Below are 19,600 nucleotides of genomic sequence, written 5' to 3' on the forward strand. Positions count from 1 at the left end.
GCTTAAACACGGGGTGAATGATGAAACCTTCTATTGAAGTTGGAGAAGCTTCGTAAGGAAGCACTTAGTAAGGAAATTAAGAGTCGTCTTTTGGGCATATTAAAATTAAAGTGTATGTTAGTTAAATATACAAGTAGAAGTGGGAAGTAGGCAATTAGAAATGCAAAGTTCTATAGAGCTCAGCAAACAGGTCACTAGCCTATAGATACTTTTCTAAAGGCAGAAATTATCAGATTGAAGAATTCTAAGAATTTTTAAGGCAGGAAGAGGATTGGGATAGAATGATTACACTTAGGGAGTGAATGGAGTTAAAGAAGAAAGGTAGGGACAGAGCTATAAAAGTAAATACACAGAGAATGAGCAGAGGGAGAGCCAGTAAGGAAGTTGAGGGGAAGCAATCAGAAAGAAGGGAGAAATTCCAGGAGATGGTGGAAGCCAGAATATCCATTGCGTTGAAAGGCCAGACTAGATGAGAACTGAAAAGTGTGCACTGAATTCAGGAAATATAATGGTTTTGGAGGACATAAACTAGATTGGTTTGGCATGAGAGTGAACAGGATATGAGAAAATAAAAACAAGTGTGGACAACCTCCTTTAAGAATTTCACTAAAAGGGAGAAAAGGAAAAAGTGACTATTTTTTAAAGATAAGATACTTGAGTGTGGTGGACATATGTTATTTTGGGGGGCCTCAGTAACATCTAAACTTTATTTATTTATTTATTTATAGAGAGAGAGGAAAGGAGGGAGAAAGAGAGGGAGAAAAACATTAATGTGACAGAGAAACATCCATCAGCTGCCTCTAGTACATGCTCTGACTGGGGAGCAAACCTGCCACCCAGATATGTGACTGGAGCAGGAATGGATCAGGCAACATTTTGCTTTGTGGAACTATGCCTAACCAACTGAGCCACACTGGTCTGGCTATTTTTATTTTATTTTTAAGTTTTTCTTTTAATCCTCACTTGAGAATGTATCTATTGATCCTAGACAGAGAGAGATAGAGATAGATAGTGATGTGAGTGTGCAGGAGAGAGAGAGACAGGCAGACAGACAGACAGACAGACATTGATGTGAGAGAAACATTGATTGGTTGCCTCTCATATATGCTCCTGATCGGGGCCTGAACCTGAAACCCAGGACTGTTCCCTGACTGAGAATAGAACGATGACCTTTTGGTCAATGGATGATGCTGCAACCAATTGAGCCACACTGGCCAGGACTGAGTCCTTTTATTATTAGGGGATTCCTACAATTTCCTAAATTAGGAATTCCTAAAATTCCCTCATTTATGAATGATGAAATTATGATTCTTGGTGGGAGGCAGACACTTTTTTTCTATTGTAGAAGCTGAAAATACCAGATCCTCACTTTCCCAGTTTCCCTATCAGGTAGGGTGTGGGCACAAGAGGGGGGCTTCACCGTTCAAATGCACCCACTCGGATGAACAGTCTGGAAGTAGGATGGAAGCAAGTGGGGGTCTGGAGAAACTCTGGTGTAGCAGTGGCTGTAGTAAGCTTGAGGTTGTGGGGGCAATACTGTCTACAGTGCTAACAGCAGATTCTGAGATAGTGTTACCAACTCCACTGTCCTTAAAATGAAGTCCTCCTGCTCAGATCAGTCCAGTTTGTTGGTTTCTCTTGATGACTACTAAGAAACCAACTGCAGGACATATATGTTGATGGAGATGATCAGTAGGGAAGGAGGAATGGATGACAAAGAAGAGAGCTGCAAAAAGAACACATAGAAGACAAGGGGGGTATGTCAATATTCAAGTGAAACAGTTATATACATAGGCAGATACTGAACAAGGACCTGAGTACCCACCATATACTAAACCATGATGGTTTAGATGGTCCCTTTCTTTTAAAAGAGCAGCTGTTCAGGTATTGATGAATCACCTGGGAAACTTGCTAAAATGCAGGTTCTGGTTCAGTACAGCTGGGGTAGGGACTGAAATTCTGCATTTCTAATGAACTTCCAGGGAATGCTGATGCATGCTACTCTGCTGATCATTGGATATTTTGAGTAGTAAAGCTGTAGAAGCTATGAGAAGTGAAGACAGCTAAATCTTAGATCCGTGTGGCTGGGGGGATGGCTAGCAGTAGAAATATTGGAGTATGGGGAGAGAGCAGATGACTTTGGCTTGTGTTTGAGGTTGGAGGGGCTGACGCTACCTGCAGATCTTGTATAAGAGAGATTGGGATTGGGGAACTTGGTATTTAGACTTCGTTGTCATGAACAGACAAGAAAACTGGAGTTTGGTTAGTAAAATGAGAAAAGAATACTGAAAGTAGTTTGTAGAGAGAAACTTGAGGACTAGTTACTCCTTTTAAAGAATAAGAAAGAGCCAAAGACCTTAATGCAATGTTTTCCACCGTCTTAGGAACAGAGAAAGATTAAAAAAAACTAAAAATGAAAAGGTTAACACTAAAACCAGATAAAGTCTTAATCTTCCTTTATACATTAGATTTTATGATGTAATTTCAAGAGATTGTAGTAACTCCCAAAAAAGAATAATAAAATAAATAAAAGTATGCATGTATTTATGATTTAAAAGACATCCTAAATGCAATCCAACTACTAGGTTACCTAACAAATAAGTAAAATCCCTTTTTCCTCTCTGCATACCAAAGACATATAAAAGGTTTAGAAAGAGGTACAGGAAAACACATTACTGCTTATACTGTGTTTTGAATTTCCACTTTTAAGGAAAAATAAGTAAATGTGGCTTGTTTATAACAGTTTAGCTAATGAATTCACAAGCAGATGTTTGATGTCAAACCTGCCATTTTCAGTATAATATGCACAAGTGAAGAGAATGGCTTTGACATATTATCAATATTGTAGTCTCATCCAAAGTATCACTCCAGAAAGTGTTTGTTCTAAAAGGGCATTGACTTCCAATGTTTTTGTTAAATCACAAAGTTTTAAGATTTTTATAGGTCTAAACCTAGGGGTAGGCCAAGAAAAGTTATTTGATAAAAAAAATGTGATGAATAAAATGACTGAATTTTTTTTCTGCTGACGTTTATTCTGCTGACCAGGCAATGGTCATTGAACAAATTGGATCCTAAGCTTTTTTTTATAAATTTCTATGTTTTAATTTTTTATTTTTTAAATATTATGCTATTACAGTTGTCCCATTCCCCACTTCACTCTGCTCCACCCTGCACACCCCTTCACACCCACATTCCCCTGCTTTAGTTCATGTACATGGGTCGCATGTATAAGTTCTTTGGTTTCTATATTTCCCATGCTATTCTTACCCTCCCCCTGTCTATTTTCTACTTACCATCTATGCTACTTATTCTCTGTACCTTTTCTCCCCTCTCCCCCTCCCACTCCCCTGTTGATAACCCTCCATGTGATCTGCATTCCTGTGTTTCTGTTCCTGTTCTAGTTGTTTGCTCAGTTTGCTTTTGTTTTAGGTGTGGTTGTTAGTGATTGTGAGTTTACTGTCATTTTACAGTTCATATTTTTTATCTTCTTTTTCTTAGATAAATCCCTTTAACATTTCATATAATAAGGGCTTGGCGATGATGAACTCCTTTAACTTGGCCTTATCTAAGAAGTACTTTTTCTGCCCTTCCATTCTAAATGAAAGCTTTGCTGGATAATCTTGGATGTAGGTCCTTGTCTTTCATGACTTGGAATACTTCTTTCCAACCCCTTCTTGCCTGTAAGATCTCTTTTGAGAAATCAGCTGACAGTCTTATGGGAACTCCTTTATAGATAACTCTCTCCTTTTCTTTTGCTGCTTCTAGAATTTTCTCCTCAATTTAAATTTTGGGTAATGTAATTATGATGTGCCTTGGTGTGTTTCTCCTTGGGTCCAACTTCTTTGGGACTCTCTGAGCTTCCTGGACTTCCTGGAAATCTATTTCCTTTGCCAGATTGGGGAAGTTCTCCTTTATTGTTTGTTCAAATAACTTTTCCACTTGTTGCTCTTCCTCTTCTCCTTCTGGTGCCCCTATGATTTGGATGTTGGAACATTTAAAGATGTCCTGGAGGTTCCTAAGCCTCTCCTTATTTTTTTGAATTCTTATTTCTTCATTCTTTTCACTATTTCTTTCATCCTTCTGGTCCACTCTATTATTTTGAGTCCAGTTTCCTTCCCATCACTATTGGTTCCCTGTACATTTTCCTTTATTTCACTTAGGGTAGCCTTCATTTTTTCATCTAATTTGGGACCAAATTCAACCAGTCCTTTGAGGATCCTGATTACCAGTGTTTTGAACTGTGCATCGATAGGTTGGCTATCTCTTCATCGCTTAGTTGTATTTTTTTCTGGAGCTTTGATCTGTTCTTTCATTTGGGCCATTTCTTTTTCTTTTCTTTTTTTTTTTTGTCTCAGCACGCCTGTTATGTAGTAAGGGGCAGAGCCTTAGGTGTTCACCAGGGCGGGGCAACCCACCTCGCTGCACGGTGATACTGTATGTGGGGGAGGGGTCTGAAAGGGAACAGTGCTGCTGGCTCTGCTCTCTGCCAGATTTTAGTCACTTCCCCCACTTCCCACAAGCAAATTGGGCCCTTCTGGCACTGATTCCTGGTGGGTGGGCTTGTGCACGTTCTAGGACCCTGTGGGTCTCTCTAACAAACTCTCCTGTGAGGCTGGGAGTCTCTCTCTGTGCCTCAGCCCCCACAGGTGTTTTCAATCAGTGGTTTGAGCCTTTATTTCCTCTTGTTAGAGACCTGGGTTGTGTGGTCTGTCCCACTCCCCCGTTTCACCTGGTTTATCTGCAAACGCCCAATCCAGCAGCCTCCACCTTTGCTGTGAGTTCTCTCTGCCCAGCTTCCCGTCTCTGCCCCTCCTACTGGTCTGGATGAATGTTTCTTCTTTAACTCCTTGGTTGTTGGACTTGCATGCAGTTAGATGTTCTGTCAGTCCTGGTTGTTTCTTGTCTTTAAATTGTTGTCCTTTTGGTTGCGTGAGAAGGCACAGTGTGTCTACCTACGCCTCCATCTTGGCCGGATCAGATCCTAAGCTTTTTTGAAAGGCATATTCAATGGAGACCATTTTGCCTGCATAGCTGATGTTATCTGAAATTTTCTAGTTGACCAGACGGTGCTCAGGGCCCATTTTAATAGTAATTGTCACTCTTGAAACTGCATTCTTACAAGGTCAGTGATTTTTGTTCACATAGGAAACAGCTCCTATCTTGGGTAAGGTTACCTTGGCAATATGGCTATTATAATACTAAAATATCCAGATTACTTCTTTGATGGGAGAATAGAGGATTTTGGAATATTGTGAATGAAGTCATTGGGTTCAGTCTCCTACTTTGGCTTTATTCTGTGCCAGGGTCAGTTTGTGCCATAGGCACTTGTTTTATAAACAGGTGGAAAAAGTAATTTCTCTGAAAGGGCTACCAGTTCTAGGAGGGGCTTTTAGGGGTGCTGAGAAGGCCTGGTATCCACAAAACTCCCCTTTCATTGGCTAATGTATTTACCACTCTTCCCTTACTTAAGGCCTTGAACCTCAAGAACCTCTTTTTCATAACCAAATAAAGACAAAATAAGTGCAGAGCTCTGCAAGAGGACAAGGAGCAGCTCTTTCAGCCTAGTGGGTCAAGAAAGATGAACAGAGGTGACCTTCTAATTATGTCGTGAGAGGCGGTAAAGGTAAGGTCATGGAAAAGTGTCTCATTCTATTAAGGATTCAGGGGTATGCCACTTCTGTGTACATCCTCTTATATGGATACAGGCAGCAAAATGGCAGAGGTCGGATCCTTTCAGCCCCGAGGACAAAGTTAGAAAGACATACTAGATGTTTAATAACAGATGTAAGACTTCATGTTCATCAGAGAGTAGTCAAGACTTGCAATTTAACTGGATTCAACAAACACTTACTGAGTTCCTGAAGTGGTAGATTTGGTAAGTTTTTTTTTTTTTTTTTGGCCTTAGCAAAATTTATGATCAAGACACTTCAAAACACTGCAAATGTTAAGTGGTTTTAAGTCACAAATACTTAGATAATATATATTACATCCATCTTGAGAAAAAAGTATTTAAGCATTGCTCCATTAATTTTTAAGTTTACTGTCTACTTTTTTGGTTGACCGTAAATCCATTTCTAGTTATGATTACATTTATGCAACTTGGAAATGAAAGATGTGATGACCTATTTGTAAAAAAGAAAATTGCATATAAGGCTGATTTAAAAAGGTGGGTTATTGTGGAATGCTAAATTTAATTTTTAGTTTCCTAATAATGATATATTTGACCACTGTTATGGACTTAATTCTCCAAAATTCTTATGTTGAAGGCCCAACCCCCAATGTGATGGTATCGGAGGTGGAACCTTTGGGAGGTGATTAGGTTTAGCTGAGGGCATAAAAGTAGGGCCACCCATGATGGGATTAGTGTCCTTATAAGAGGAAGAGAGAACAGAGGCTTTCTCTCTACCTTGTGAGGACCCAGTGAGAAGGCAAGTAAGAGAAAGGGTCCTTGGCAGGACCCGAATATGCCAGCACCTTGATTTTGGACTTCCTAGCATTCAGAACTGTCTGTTGTGTAAGCCACACCCATTCCATGGAATTCTGTTGTAGCAGCCAGAGCTAAGACAACCACCAGTTAATAGAAAAGTACCCTTTTATTGAGAGATAAGACAAGTATATTTACAATATTGAATTGTTAGATCATATAGTCTGAGTGGGACGTTTTAAAGCAGCAGTATTCTAGGAATTACAACTTATGAAGGGAAAAGAAAAACATTCCAAATAGGTTTCTGTTACAGAAAACACATTTGAACAATGCCAGAAACACTTAAGGCTAAGTAGAATTTGACCTTTTTTCCTCCTTCTTTACAGCAATAATCAAAGTACTTTTTTTTTTGTCACTGAAACAGAAGGTTAATTTTGGAAAGAAACAGTGTGTTTTAGAAAAACTGAAATAGTGGAGGATTAGTATGTTTCAAAATAGAGCCTCCTCAATGGTTCTGAATACAAAACACACAAAGCTGCCTGCAGTCCCAAACTCATATCTGAGATTAACCAGACTCATTTCAAACCAAAAACTGCTCCAGCCTCTCAACCTTATGAGCAAAACCTTCACATGCTTCTGTCTGAGGATGCTTTCTGAAATAAGACTGTTGAAAAGGAGATCTGGTAGAAATTCATGTCCACAAAGGAGTAAATAATAACACATATTCCTTACATTAACAGATACTGTTCTTGTTTAAAAAGGTAGAATTGTCTAGCCTTTGTAAATAATATGGGTCAGTCAAAAATATGTATAACAAGTTCTATGGGCAACTTATGTAAGTCAATCCCCCAAATATGTATGTATTTGACACTATCCAAATGAGGATATTACTTTTTGAAGAACATTAGACACAATACTAGGTCTCTTATTATCCCATGAACTATTGAGGTAGGAGTCTTATTTTGTCAATACCACCTATTTTTCACAGATTATTTCTTAAACCATATGCCAGTACCAAAAAGACGGTAATCCACAAGACTGAACCATTAGACAGTATACTAAGTCTTTCCTTCTTTAAACAAGCAAGGTTGGGAGTTCTCTGTGCATCAAGAAATTTAAAAGTAACATAGACTGGAATACATTTTGTAGTCCTGTTTGTACGTAAAAACTACAAATTTCAACTATGATTCTGTTTTAAAAAGCTTTGCAACTGTTAAAAAAAATAGTGCAATCATTTAGTGGTAAAACAGTCCTATGGCTGTTGAAATGTGTTCCTATACCTACCACAAAAGTTGCCATGGTGGAAAACTACTGAAGAAACAAACAGTTTTTTACTGCCTGCCAAGCAGCAAGACTAGAAAAGAATGCATCATTTTTTTAGTGTCATATTTTTAAGAAACTATAACCAGGTTAATTAGAGTAAAATAACCTCAGCATGTGAACTCAGATATTTTCTCCCTGTCTCAAGATGAAGAGTGATCATATGAAGCATACATATTCATTTTTATGCTATGAAAAAAACAAAAAAAGGGGCACTCAGCTCACATGAATAGCCCTTAAAAATAGCTGTAAGTTTAACCTTTTAACATGTTACATCTTAAAGTAAACATTACCAATAGTTAGTTATTTTAGCTTGTAAAAAACATAATAAACCACCGCTAATTATTTTTTAAATAGAAGAAAAAAAAACACTACATCATGACATGGAAAATCCATTTGGTTTGTATCAATCATATCTTAAATAAAAGACTACTCAATAAGACAAGCTATGTAACAGACTACTTCATGGTCAAGAATGATTTTGTTAAATGCCTACATGTAATGAAAGATACAGATGCAGTCTTAGACTCGTAAGGGTATTTCCAGAACCTGTTGCTGACCAAAGATGTGCTTAGTCAAGCTGTAATTTAGAAACTAAAAGCTAGTAAAGAATGATCTTTGCATATTCCAACAGAGAATACCTACTTCAGATTTTCAGCTGGCTTTAAAATATTAAGATTCAGAAGAATCACAAAGTTTTATTTTCACCATGTTTACCAAAAAAAAAAGTGATTCATACATCAAAACTGGTTTTTCCTTGGTTTTAATACATTAAGATAACATAATCATGTAACCCAATCATGTAACCCAGTCTAACTCATGCATCACTTTTGGGGACACAGTACCACTGGAAATATTTCTTCAATTGCAGTGGACATTTCTAAAAAGCAAATGCCTATGGGTGGGTGCTCCTGAACCTTCAAAATAAAAAAGAGAGCCAGGCACCACAGCTCTCTAAGGATGGCTGTGTTTTGCACATTGTGGAAAGAGTTTCAATATGCATCGTAACAGATTTCATCTCCTTCAGTTTGCTTGCTGATTCCTTAGGTCAAGAGTTTCAAACGCACTGTAACAGACTTCACCTCCTTCGGTTTTCTTGCTGACTTCTTAGATCACCTGATTAAGAAGCCTGGTTTCATGGCTTCTTTGTTAACTGTTGTTGGTACTTCGTAGACAGACATTTTAAACTTCTGTAAAGAACATTATAAGCTATTTCATGTAATTTAATTTTGTGCTGAATATTCTTCAAAGGATTTTATAAATAATACAATATTTTAAATGAGTCTTCAGTTCACTGTTGTTATACCATATTGTTGCTTTCTCCAACTTTATCTACAAACTGCAAGAAAAACAGATAATTAAAAGAAAGCCTTCAGCATTATAAAATATTACATCAACATTTTAAATGTTGATTTAACCTAGCTTTATAAGATTTGTGTAAATTTAAGGTATGACTGACAATGATTAATCCAGTACTACTCACCACCGTCTTCTGACACACACAAGTGCATAAAAAATTTTTTTTTCTAAAAGTTGTTTTTGCATGACATGTTCTACATATGACTTTAAAGATGCAACATGAGAAATGTAACACAATGAATGAAAAAACTGGATTAAATGAGGTTAACACTGATAGCATAACAAAAAATAATAAAATAAAAAGCTGAAATGTCACAGCCATTCATTCATTAATGAACCCAATAAGATATTTCAACTGACCATGACTGTGGATCTCTTCTGGGCCTATGTAGTCTTTGAACAAACAGATTTAACTCCATTAAGTTCAATAATTAACAACAGCTATTGACTAAAAATACTTTAAACATGTATCTGGACTATAGACAAAGTGACAATGTTATTAAAAACAGATGTAATGATGCAAGCATAAAATCTTTATAATTACTGAATATAGGTTGTCACATATTAATTAAGTGGTTATTTACTTTGGTTACTTCACCCCAAATATAAAGCAATTGGGCTTTCACCAGCATTCCAAATGGGAGATGCAAGCAAATACTGAAACAAAATAATAGTGGAGATACTACAAGTAACCAACATGGTTATAATACCATCAAAATTTAGCCATCTTTCTAGCTCTTTCATTTCATTATCCACATTTTTACTTAAGCATTATTATAATGAAGTAATAATAATAGGAAACATAATGGGTATCCATTTATACAAATGTTGAAGAACACTTAAATTAAGGAAATGAATAATGATTATAATTCTGTAACTAGAAGTTTCAGTAAATTCAAACACCATTCTAAGAATAAACAACATTGACTACTATCTGAGTTTGGAGATTAATGCCAATAAAATGAGGATATACCCCTGTAAGTCTGGGTTCCAACATCTTTTCTTTAAATTTCATATTATGGCAAACAGGTGACTGGCACACTAAAACTAAAGGTTGCTCTGAAAGCACTCATGGACTCATTAGAATTTTCAGGTGACTTGAGGTGGTGAGAAAGCACATTTGCTCTCTAAAGGTAACTTCTAATATGTAGATTGCCTGGGTTGTAAGATTCTGACTCTATAATTGACTTGAGGATAAAACTAAAATCAGGCTTATGGTGGTACCTTCAGTTCTGTGAGAATTTGATAAATGCTATGAACTGTATCTCTAGAAACATCTACCAAAGTCTGTAAACAACTTTAGGCCCACACTGGAGGACAGGTTTGCCAAGACCACTCAAATCACACAGAGAGCTGAGAACAGAATTTCATGATCCAACTTTCAGTATCATATTGCTTCATTTCACTGTCTTATTGCACCTCGTTTGCTGAGACAGTCTAAGAAAGAAAATATTCATAAGAAATAATGACGTCATTTTTACACTATTGCTTCTGAAATTAGAGATCATATAAAAGTTACCTGAAAAGTACGTTGAACTCTCAAAGTGAAAGGTAGCATAGCATATCAATCCGAATTGTATTAAAAAATAGAGAACAATATTAAAAATGAATACAGTGTAAGAAAATTTCAGGTTTTATAGATTTACCAATGGTTATTTTCTTTGGTATTCATGGTAACCATGTTCTATGTGATACAACCATTTATATTGTAATAAAAACATCAATTAATCATGTCTCAATCACTCCAATTTCTAAAAGTAAAGAGCATCAAAGATTATTTTGATGGTTTAAAAATTATATTTCTAAATACAGGATTACTTACTGATCTAATTCCGGGTAAATTCAAGAGGGATCCCAGGACTGGCACTCTTCTAATGAAGCCGATGACCACAGGAAAGAAGCCCCTAGGAGAAGGAAAAAAACAGTTCTCTGTATTTGCACATTCTCTATTACCAACATCAATTGCTAACCAAGTAAAAAGAAATATTTTAAATTTTTGAAAATTTTAGAGACTTCAAACCTCATTTAACATTTCTTACCTTTCCCAGGATTTGATTCCTTCCTCAATTATGTTCTTATAAACTTTTGCACATGTACCTATAATGGCATTACTACTATATCCTACTAAGTAACGTTATCTATTTTTGATATTAGAAACGAGTTCTCTAAGGCAGATTTGGCACTTAATTCATATTTACATCTCCTGTGGGCAGTATGGTATCTGGCAAACAGATAAAGTATTGATATATACATTTCTTGGACAAATTATTAAACCAATCTTAGTCAAAGGTATTTTCTTGCATTGCATAGTATTGTTTATTCACTTGGTAACCTGTATTTGTAAAATGTTAACTTAAAATCTCTCATAGTGTATAAGGTAAAAAATTTTCTAATATGTAGAAGCACTAAAGAAACTGCTATTAAGTGGCTATAACTATGCAGTATCAGGTTCTACATAGGAAAATGCTGGATTTATCTATGTAACTATCACTTTTAGTTGATGAAAACAGCAAAGACAGTGTCTTTTAAAGGCCAATAAAATGAATTTTATTCCATTGGAAATACTTTACAAGATAATTCATACCCTTTCATAGGCAATTATCCACATATTATAAGCATTTTTAGTTGATTAAAATACCAAAAACTGAAATAAAAGATTCAATATAAACAAAAATCCATTTAAGAAAAGTTAGTCTTCTTAACCACGCTGATGAAGCTATCTAGGTTTTTAAAAATAATTATTTGACATACTGTTTTACTGAAAAAGAAAAAATAAAATGACTGCCTTACCTGAACAACAGAAAGAATCCATAAATTTCGAAGATCATGCCTATCAAAGGCCAACCAATAAGGACTACAAATACGCCACCCAGGAAAAATCCTGTGGCTTTCATTTTATGTTTTTGGAAGAAGAATCTGAATGTTCTTTCTAAACCAATTACAAAAGCCAAGCCAGCCACAAATAAAACCTACAGAAGAAAAAAAAAATGCAACATAGAAAAAGTAGGTAAGCACACTGCATAACTTTAAAAAGTAAGGTCAAAGCTAAATATAAAAAAAGGAGCACATCTGGCTTTTAATGTGGGCAACCGGGCAGAGAAAACTACAATGCACACCGAGAAGCAGAACCAAGGAGTGGGCTAAGCATATGGTAATAATGTGCTATTCTCAATCCTCCTCCATCCTGATTAAATGGAGAAAAAGAGAAAGAAGGAATGATTAGACATTACCAACCAGCATCTGCATCAGCAGTGGTTTTCCCAGGGTTAGCTATGAGGAGACAGCTTTATCAAGCAGATGAATAGCATGGCAAAAGAGGGAAGCTGACCATAAATATGCCACCTGAAGGTACTCCCGGTTCTGCAAACTTCACCCTGGGCTATAGGAGCTCGTTTGGATTGGTGAAAACATTGATATGGCCAAGGTGATAGAAAACATACAAAGCCAGGAAAAGGATTCTAGTTTTACTGATTCCAGAATACATGGTGGCAGCAGTGATAAAAATACAGCCATGTGTTGTTCTCAAATATACATATATTTTGTATGTTTTCAAATAGTGGGCAGGAAATGGTGATCTATTAGAAGCTTGTTTTTCTCCAAGTTTTATTCCCAAATCCTTGCCTTTCATTATTAACATTTTTTAGTGAAAGATATTTCACATAAACATTGATTAAGCCAATGGTTAAGCTTCATATTGATACCAATCTCTTTATATTATTTATTAAACACCAATTTTAAACAATTTTGTTATTCTTTTTATTAACCAATTTCCAAGTAAATGTCCAATGGTAATAGCCACTTCAAAATTTATGGGGGCCACTTTATATTTAATGGGGGCCATCAAGTTGTCTAGTTTTATCCCTTATTTAGAGGCAGCCTTGATTTACTCTACTGTCAATCATATGTCAAACACACAACATAGTCATGGAATTAGAAAATCTCATTAAGTGTTTACCTTTTGTTTAAATGGAAAGCTAACAGGTTTCATCCTAATGCAAACAGAGAATGTAATAGAAATCTCTACATTTGAGTAGTAATGAATTATTTCCTCTAAATTTAATTGCAGGCAAGATTTCATTTGTAGCTAAAATTTCCCTATGAAGTTAGTTAAAATATATATTGAAAAACTCACATTTCCAATAGCCAGTAGTGCTTTGTCAAAAAAGAGAATCATTCCAAAGAACAGGAAAAACACTCCAAATCCTGTTAATCCCATTCCAATTTCTGCAATATAAGTTACACAGTTAAGGGTGGAAAACATTAAAGTGACATTAAAATCCCTGTAAACTAAGATAATTTTTCATTTTTTTGTGTCATTGATACAAGGAAATAGGTCTCCCAAACTGTGTTACCATCAGTATTTAGTCAAGTGAAGAGAGCAAAGGGATTTAGACATTGAGCTTAATAAACTGGGGAGCATGAGCCTTCTTACTTAGCCAGGAAGCTACAGCTTCACACTCCAGGGGACCACAGCATTTCTCTGCCAAGGGGATTAACACACCTCCCTTCCCTCCTTTGGTATCAGATGGTTGAAGGGCACAGTGGGTGGTGCTGGACCAAAGAGGCCTGTCAGTCTAACTAGGGGGTACAAACCTATGAAAATCAGGCGAAAACTTGTGAAGTTGATTGGTCATTTTGAAAAAGCACCTGGTCTGTCCCAATCCAGAGTTCCTGGTTATAATTCCAGGGGAACAAAGAAAATCTCTCTCTTTTTCTCATCCTATGACCCACACCTGCACGGTGCACTTGCCTGTTCTCTCCACAGCCATGTGGCCCCGCCAGCCACATGGCCCATGAAGGTGCAGACTCCACACAGAGGCTCCAGGGCGGAGCCTGAATTATCTCAGCGCAGCAATGGACAGCAGCTGAAAACACATGCTAAGCTAGCTGGTTGCTGGACTGGATTGCAGTAGGGAGCAGAAACTCTGGGCGATGGCCTTTATTCTGGCCCCACTGAAGACAAGACTGGACATTGTCCATGGCGAGACAGATGGAGATGGGACACTGGTAAGTCAAGAGGGGAACCCCCTTAATTTTACATCATCAATGAAGTTTACCATGGAACCCCATCCTCCTGGGCAAGTCTCAGGAAATTCTTTTCCTTGTGACACTGCAAGAACTCCACTTGCACCGATAACAATTGCAAGTTAACTTTGTAATGACAGTCACTAAGGTCTATAACAAATTAAATTAATATCAGCAAATTACCTTGGAATTTAAAATATAAACAGAAATTTCTAATTCTTACATGAGAAAGCATGCCTTACAAACATACCCATAACAGAGAAAGATAAATCAGGATTCTAAATTTTAGTTATGTATTTTTTTCCCTTCCAAGAATCCCTCTGGCATCAGACATACACATATGGGTTTACTTTTACTAATTAACTTATCTCCTATCAAATTCTATGACTATTATTTATATGAACAATATCGGCAGTTCCTTCTTTCCCCTCTAAAATTAATTCCCTCTATAACCCATTAGAAAGTGCTACTATAGGTCAGCAGAATATACTTCAATACAGTGGCAACAGGAAATACTTTGAGAATCAGGTAGCAGTTTCTTCAAAAGTTACGTATCACTTTTAACTCCTTGATGGCTTATCATGGATTTATCTTCTATAAATTTATCTAAACTATAAATCTATTAACATTTTTGAGAGGTGACTAGGGTTAGTCCTGAAGTCACCTCTCCAAAGTTTCAAAGAACACTTTTACCTAATATTCATATTATGAGTTTCTGCTCTTTCACTAAAAACAAAGAATTTTTTCGATGAATTCCTAGATGCCAGCAACTGTTCTAAGTACTGAGTATGTACAGAGTGGTGGGAGAAGTGTAAGCTTTGAAGTCTGTATATAAAATTAATACTTTTATTGCCTTTACATTCTCCAGGACTTATCTTTTCTAGTGTGAAGAATGTAACTTTCTAAGGTTACAGGTGTACTTTTCTGTTAATACTACAAAGCACAATCAAACCACCAAGTCACCTCCTTGATCATTTTAGTTTTGTTTTCAGGAAATTGTTATCAATTTGAATTTAACCCAGAAGCACCATCTGCATAAAATAATGAATCAGGGCAGAAAACATCATATTTTTGGAAACATAATTTTAAATACACTGTTAGTGATTTCTGATCTGTTAGTTAACTTTTTTCCCTCAGCTCCAGAAAGCTAAAATCTTGGTCACAGCTACTTAAAAAGTTTTGTTAAGCCATGTAAAATGTTTTGATGAGTTGAAAATTTATATCACATACCTTTTTCTAATTCCTCTACTGCCTTCCATTCCAGCTACCTTTTTCTCCCAAAGGGGGTCTAAAATTCAGGTACTTGTCTATAAATACACTGGTAAGTGTATTCCACAGATACTATTTTCTATGAAAATTTGAGGTTGATACTTTCATGCTTAAATGCCTTAAAAGAATTTACCAAAATAACTGTTTAGGTGGCAGACATAATTTCTCAGAGGAAAATATGGACATAAGGGCAAGGAAAATCCCATTAAATAACTATTGAGTAATTTGGGTTTAACTACTGGCACCCGAGTTAAATGAACATGACTGATTTTTATCTTTTCAAAAATTATACTAATGATTACATAAAAAATTTTGAGATGTTTGTTCAGAAAAGAAAATATATGGAAATATATCTGTATTGCCATATAATTGAGAATTTACCAGAATTGACCATTTCAAGGTACTTTACGTATCTCATGTAACTTAAACCTCCCCAAAGTACTGCAAGGTAGGGGGCATCATTACGTTATTTTAGAGATGCTGCAAACTGACGTTTAGAGGAACTGACTTAATTTGCCTAAAGTCACACTTCCATTCCCATAGAGCATTTGAACTCAGGTGTATTTGAATCCAAAGTCTGTATGCTTAACCATTTTGCCATACTGCTTCCCACAGGACTTCTGGGTTAAATTTGTTTGGTTGAATGAAACTCAAAGTCATTAGAATACACTGAACTTCTAGGGGAAGGGTCTTTAGTTGATTCAAGCTTAATATAATTAGTTTATTAATATAACTAAGTAGATGTTAGAAAAACTATTAGAAATTGATTATAATGAAAAAGGACAATGTCTAAATATGGTTTTACACTTAATGACGTATTTATACAAATGTGTTGTAATTCCTTTAACAAATTGTGAGGTGAAATGTAGCACCAGCCCCACATTTCATATGGGCAACAAAAGACTCAGAGATTTATAACTTACTCTTGACCACAAAATCTGCAAATATGTGAGTGGTGGTGATGGTGGTGAGGCGTGGGGGTGAGGCAGGACAGGTGGTGGTTGTGTGGAGTCAGGCTGGGAATTCAAATCCGATATAAGACTCCATGGTATGAACAACTATAACATGGAAACCAAAACATTCCTACTACTTTATCCAGTGTAGTCAAGCAGATGTTTGTAACATCTTTCCCAAAACTGGCACTAGCATGATGTTGCCAAGTATTCCCTAACGTGATGGGGTCAAAAGTCTCAAACTGGCCTCATGTGCCTTTTTCTCATCTCCAGAATTCCCTTCTTCCCTTTGCCGGTGTATTCAGAAGCCTGTCCTCTCATCACCAGAAACGGACCCAGTAAAATAAATTTATCTTCCTCTTGTGCACCATCAAACCTTTGTCTCTCTTGCCATTGTGTGTAACAAACGATCTGATAAAAGGAATCTAATTAAATGAGTTTGTCTAAATCAAAAAGCTTACTGTAGAAATTTTGTAAGAAAAGACATGCTTAATCCAATGGCACTTACTTTAGCATTTTGGTATCTGATCTTAAATATTTTAAAGCAGCACTGTCTTTCTTTGTATACCTTTTTAAAAAATAGAAGATGTCAGAATAAAGAGCTCAAGTGAGTATCAACTGAATTGAACTCAACTGTGTATTATGGTAGAATTTCAGGCTACGTGATATAACGAAGTAAAGATTTAGAGGCAGCAAGGGAACGGCCCATGCTGTCCCACCCAATAAATCTTGTGTTTTTGTGGGGGGGGGGGGGAGGGGGAGTGCTATTATAGACTTTCTTGAAACAGTCATGAATTGTTTTTTATTGTACTGTGATCAGCACTTGGTCACCCTCTCTCAGAATCAGATTCTCTGAATAATCTTGGCAAGTCACTAGAATGATGGCCAATACCTGGAGTTAAATACACAAACACCATTTGAAGTCCAAAGAGCTTTTGGTTCACTAATCATTTTGTGTTCCAATCCACTGCCCTAATTAAAACATTTGGCAGAAGGGCAGCAAAGAGCACCATACATTTTCCCCATCAACTTAATGAAGAGGGGAGAATGCTTCCCATTCTGCCCATACTCCAATCCAACTCTCTTGTTCTGGTTTTTGGAAGGATGGAAATGAGGAATTTGTCCCTGTAAGTCTTCAACATCAAAGAATGTACATGCATAGGATAAATAATTCATATTTATATCTAGGTAACAATCAGAAACTCGGATACATAGGAGTAATAATAATTTACAGTTAGATAGGAAAACTATGCAGAATTTAATACTTCAAGAAATTAGAGTTAAAAATAAATTCTAGCAATTTATGTATATAATTCTGTTAGTTTCCTTGGGCAATCTAATTTTAATTTAACAGAGTACTGTGTCTCATAAAAAAATAGGCTCTGAGTATCTACAAAATTTCTCAAAAAATGCTTAATTCTCTAAAATATTACCTAGTGTTGGAACTACTTTTGCTGTGCAAGAATTTCATCATGCTTAGATAGATCCCAAAGTTTGTATCATCTTTTATATGCTGGTAGGTAGAGTACAGTAAAAAGAACAAAGGTTTTTAAGACAGCAGAGCTGAGATCAAGTACTGTTTCTGTAACTTTACTTATGACCATACACTGAATTTCTTTTGAGCCTCCTTTATTTATAAAAGAGATATACTCCTCTCTACCTTACAGGGCTCTTAGAAGAATTGAGTGTAATGATTTATGTGAAAGCACATGGTAAACTGAAAGAAGGTGCCATTATACAATTGCTAGTTTTTATTATAACAGTTAAAAAAAAGGACTACACTTAGATTTACTCTGATCAGAACAGATGAGGCCAAATGACCAAAAAGGGCCAGGGCAGGTAGCCCCAAAAAGTGCAGACTCAGTCCAGTCTCAGGAAGGAGGAGCCTGAATGGGGTGGCTGTGTGTGTACACCTCCTTAGAAGCTCTGTGATGTTCAAGTCAGCCACAACTCAAATCCAAACCTTAAAACGCCACTTCAAAATACAGTGCTATTTTCATTTCAATAGACTGTTTAATTCTCAAAATCTTGAAAATCCAAGTTAGGTGGACCAGAATAAGAAGTAAAAGGCGTGGCTGAAAATGCACAATGAGATAAAAATATCTCGACTGTCAAAAGGTAAGTAGCACAGGTTGGGCAGATACGTGAGGATAATTTAAGACTGGAGGAAAGGAATCCAAAAGTGGGAATGTTACACTGAAAGAAAAGTAAACATAGCAACGCCAACTTTAGAGAAAAGATAGGCCTACAGAATTCTGAAGCAGGCAGGCAGAGATGCTAAAATAGTAAAACAGGTCACAAAGCACAATATAAAATACTAACAAAAGAAATCCTTTAACCAACACAAAGTGACCTCTTACTATTGTAGAAGCATTAGCTGGTAAAAAAGTGAAGTCATTTCAAGGGATTTTTGGAAGGTTGCCTCCATTGCTGGCAAAAGGCACATATTTAAGTGTGAGCATATTTTCAAAGAGAGCCTGCAATCGGTGACATTTAAAATACCGCTTCCCAGACAACCAGCCAGTAACTTGTAGGGGACCCCAAGTCAGTCTTGTCCACGAACATCCTCAAGAGTGGGCCGCTATCGCCGCACATCAAACTTTCTCTGGTGGAAGTCCGCAGGAACAAAGCGCCCATCTCACTGGAGGTGAGAAAGCGGCGCGACCGGGCGCGAGACACACCCTCGGCGAGAGCACCGGGTCCCCAGCTCGGGCGTCTCCCCAGACGGCACTGACTCTACTCCCAGGCCAGGTCCTCCACTGCATGGCCAGCCCTCGCCCCCTCAAGGCAGCCCTCCAAGTTCCCAGAGCCCTAGCAGTTTCGCAGGCCTCCGCCCCCAACGCGGAGCTTCATTCATTGACCCGTAAGTGGGGGTGGGGGGCGGCAGAGCGAGACCCAGCCCAAGCTAGGGGTGTGCGAGGCTCAAGGCGGGGACCGGGGGCAGGTTCTTACTCTGAGTGTCCGTTAAGGAGATCATGGCTGCAGTGGGGAGGACGGCGACGACGGCACCTCGAGGAACCCAGGATGCGAAGCAAAATCTGGAGTAATGAAGCCGGGAAACAGCCCAGGGAAAAGCCGCCACGTCTTCCGGAAACACGCAGACACTCTCGCCCCAGCTTCAAGACGGCTTTCTATTGGCTAAACCCGCTCCCTATATCCACCGATTATCCGTAGTCTTGTTCGGTGACTCGATGGTGGCCACACCCCTTGACCAATTAGAGGAGGATGTTACTTGCAATTGGTTGAACGG

At 37.3% G+C, this 19,600-nt stretch overlaps 1 protein-coding gene across 1 annotated transcript; it reads right to left on the minus strand.

The window, feature by feature from the left end:
• Positions 1-6,574: 6,574 nt before the first annotated feature.
• Positions 6,575-19,467, minus strand: GOLT1B (golgi transport 1B). Its single transcript, XM_045830001.1, has 5 exons — positions 19,303-19,467; positions 13,236-13,327; positions 11,894-12,072; positions 10,926-11,007; positions 6,575-9,083 (listed from the first exon to the last, which is right to left on the minus strand). The coding sequence occupies exons 1-5, from the start codon at positions 19,325-19,327 to the stop codon at positions 9,045-9,047; spliced, it is 417 nt and encodes a 138-aa protein (XP_045685957.1). The 5' UTR covers positions 19,328-19,467; the 3' UTR covers positions 6,575-9,044.
• Positions 19,468-19,600: the final 133 nt, after the last annotated feature.

This window comes from Phyllostomus hastatus, unplaced genomic scaffold, assembly GCF_019186645.2.
Source record: "Phyllostomus hastatus isolate PE091 unplaced genomic scaffold, TTU_PhHast_1.1 phas_scaffold_93, whole genome shotgun sequence".
In the NCBI taxonomy this organism is placed as follows: Eukaryota; Metazoa; Chordata; class Mammalia; order Chiroptera; family Phyllostomidae; genus Phyllostomus; species Phyllostomus hastatus.

What these genes read in the sequence shown, in the direction of transcription:
- GOLT1B (XM_045830001.1), bottom strand. Translation starts at nt 19,327, where the DNA reads ATGATCTCCTTAACGGACACTCAGA. An exon ending in CTCCTTAACGGACACTCAGA is followed by an intron (nt 13,328 to 19,302) that starts GTAAGAACCTGC and finishes CTTATATTGCAG; the next exon opens with AAATTGGAATGGGATTAACA. An exon ending in GGATTCTTTCTGTTGTTCAG is followed by an intron (nt 11,008 to 11,893) that starts GTAAGGCAGTCA and finishes TCCTTCTCCTAG; the next exon opens with GGGCTTCTTTCCTGTGGTCA.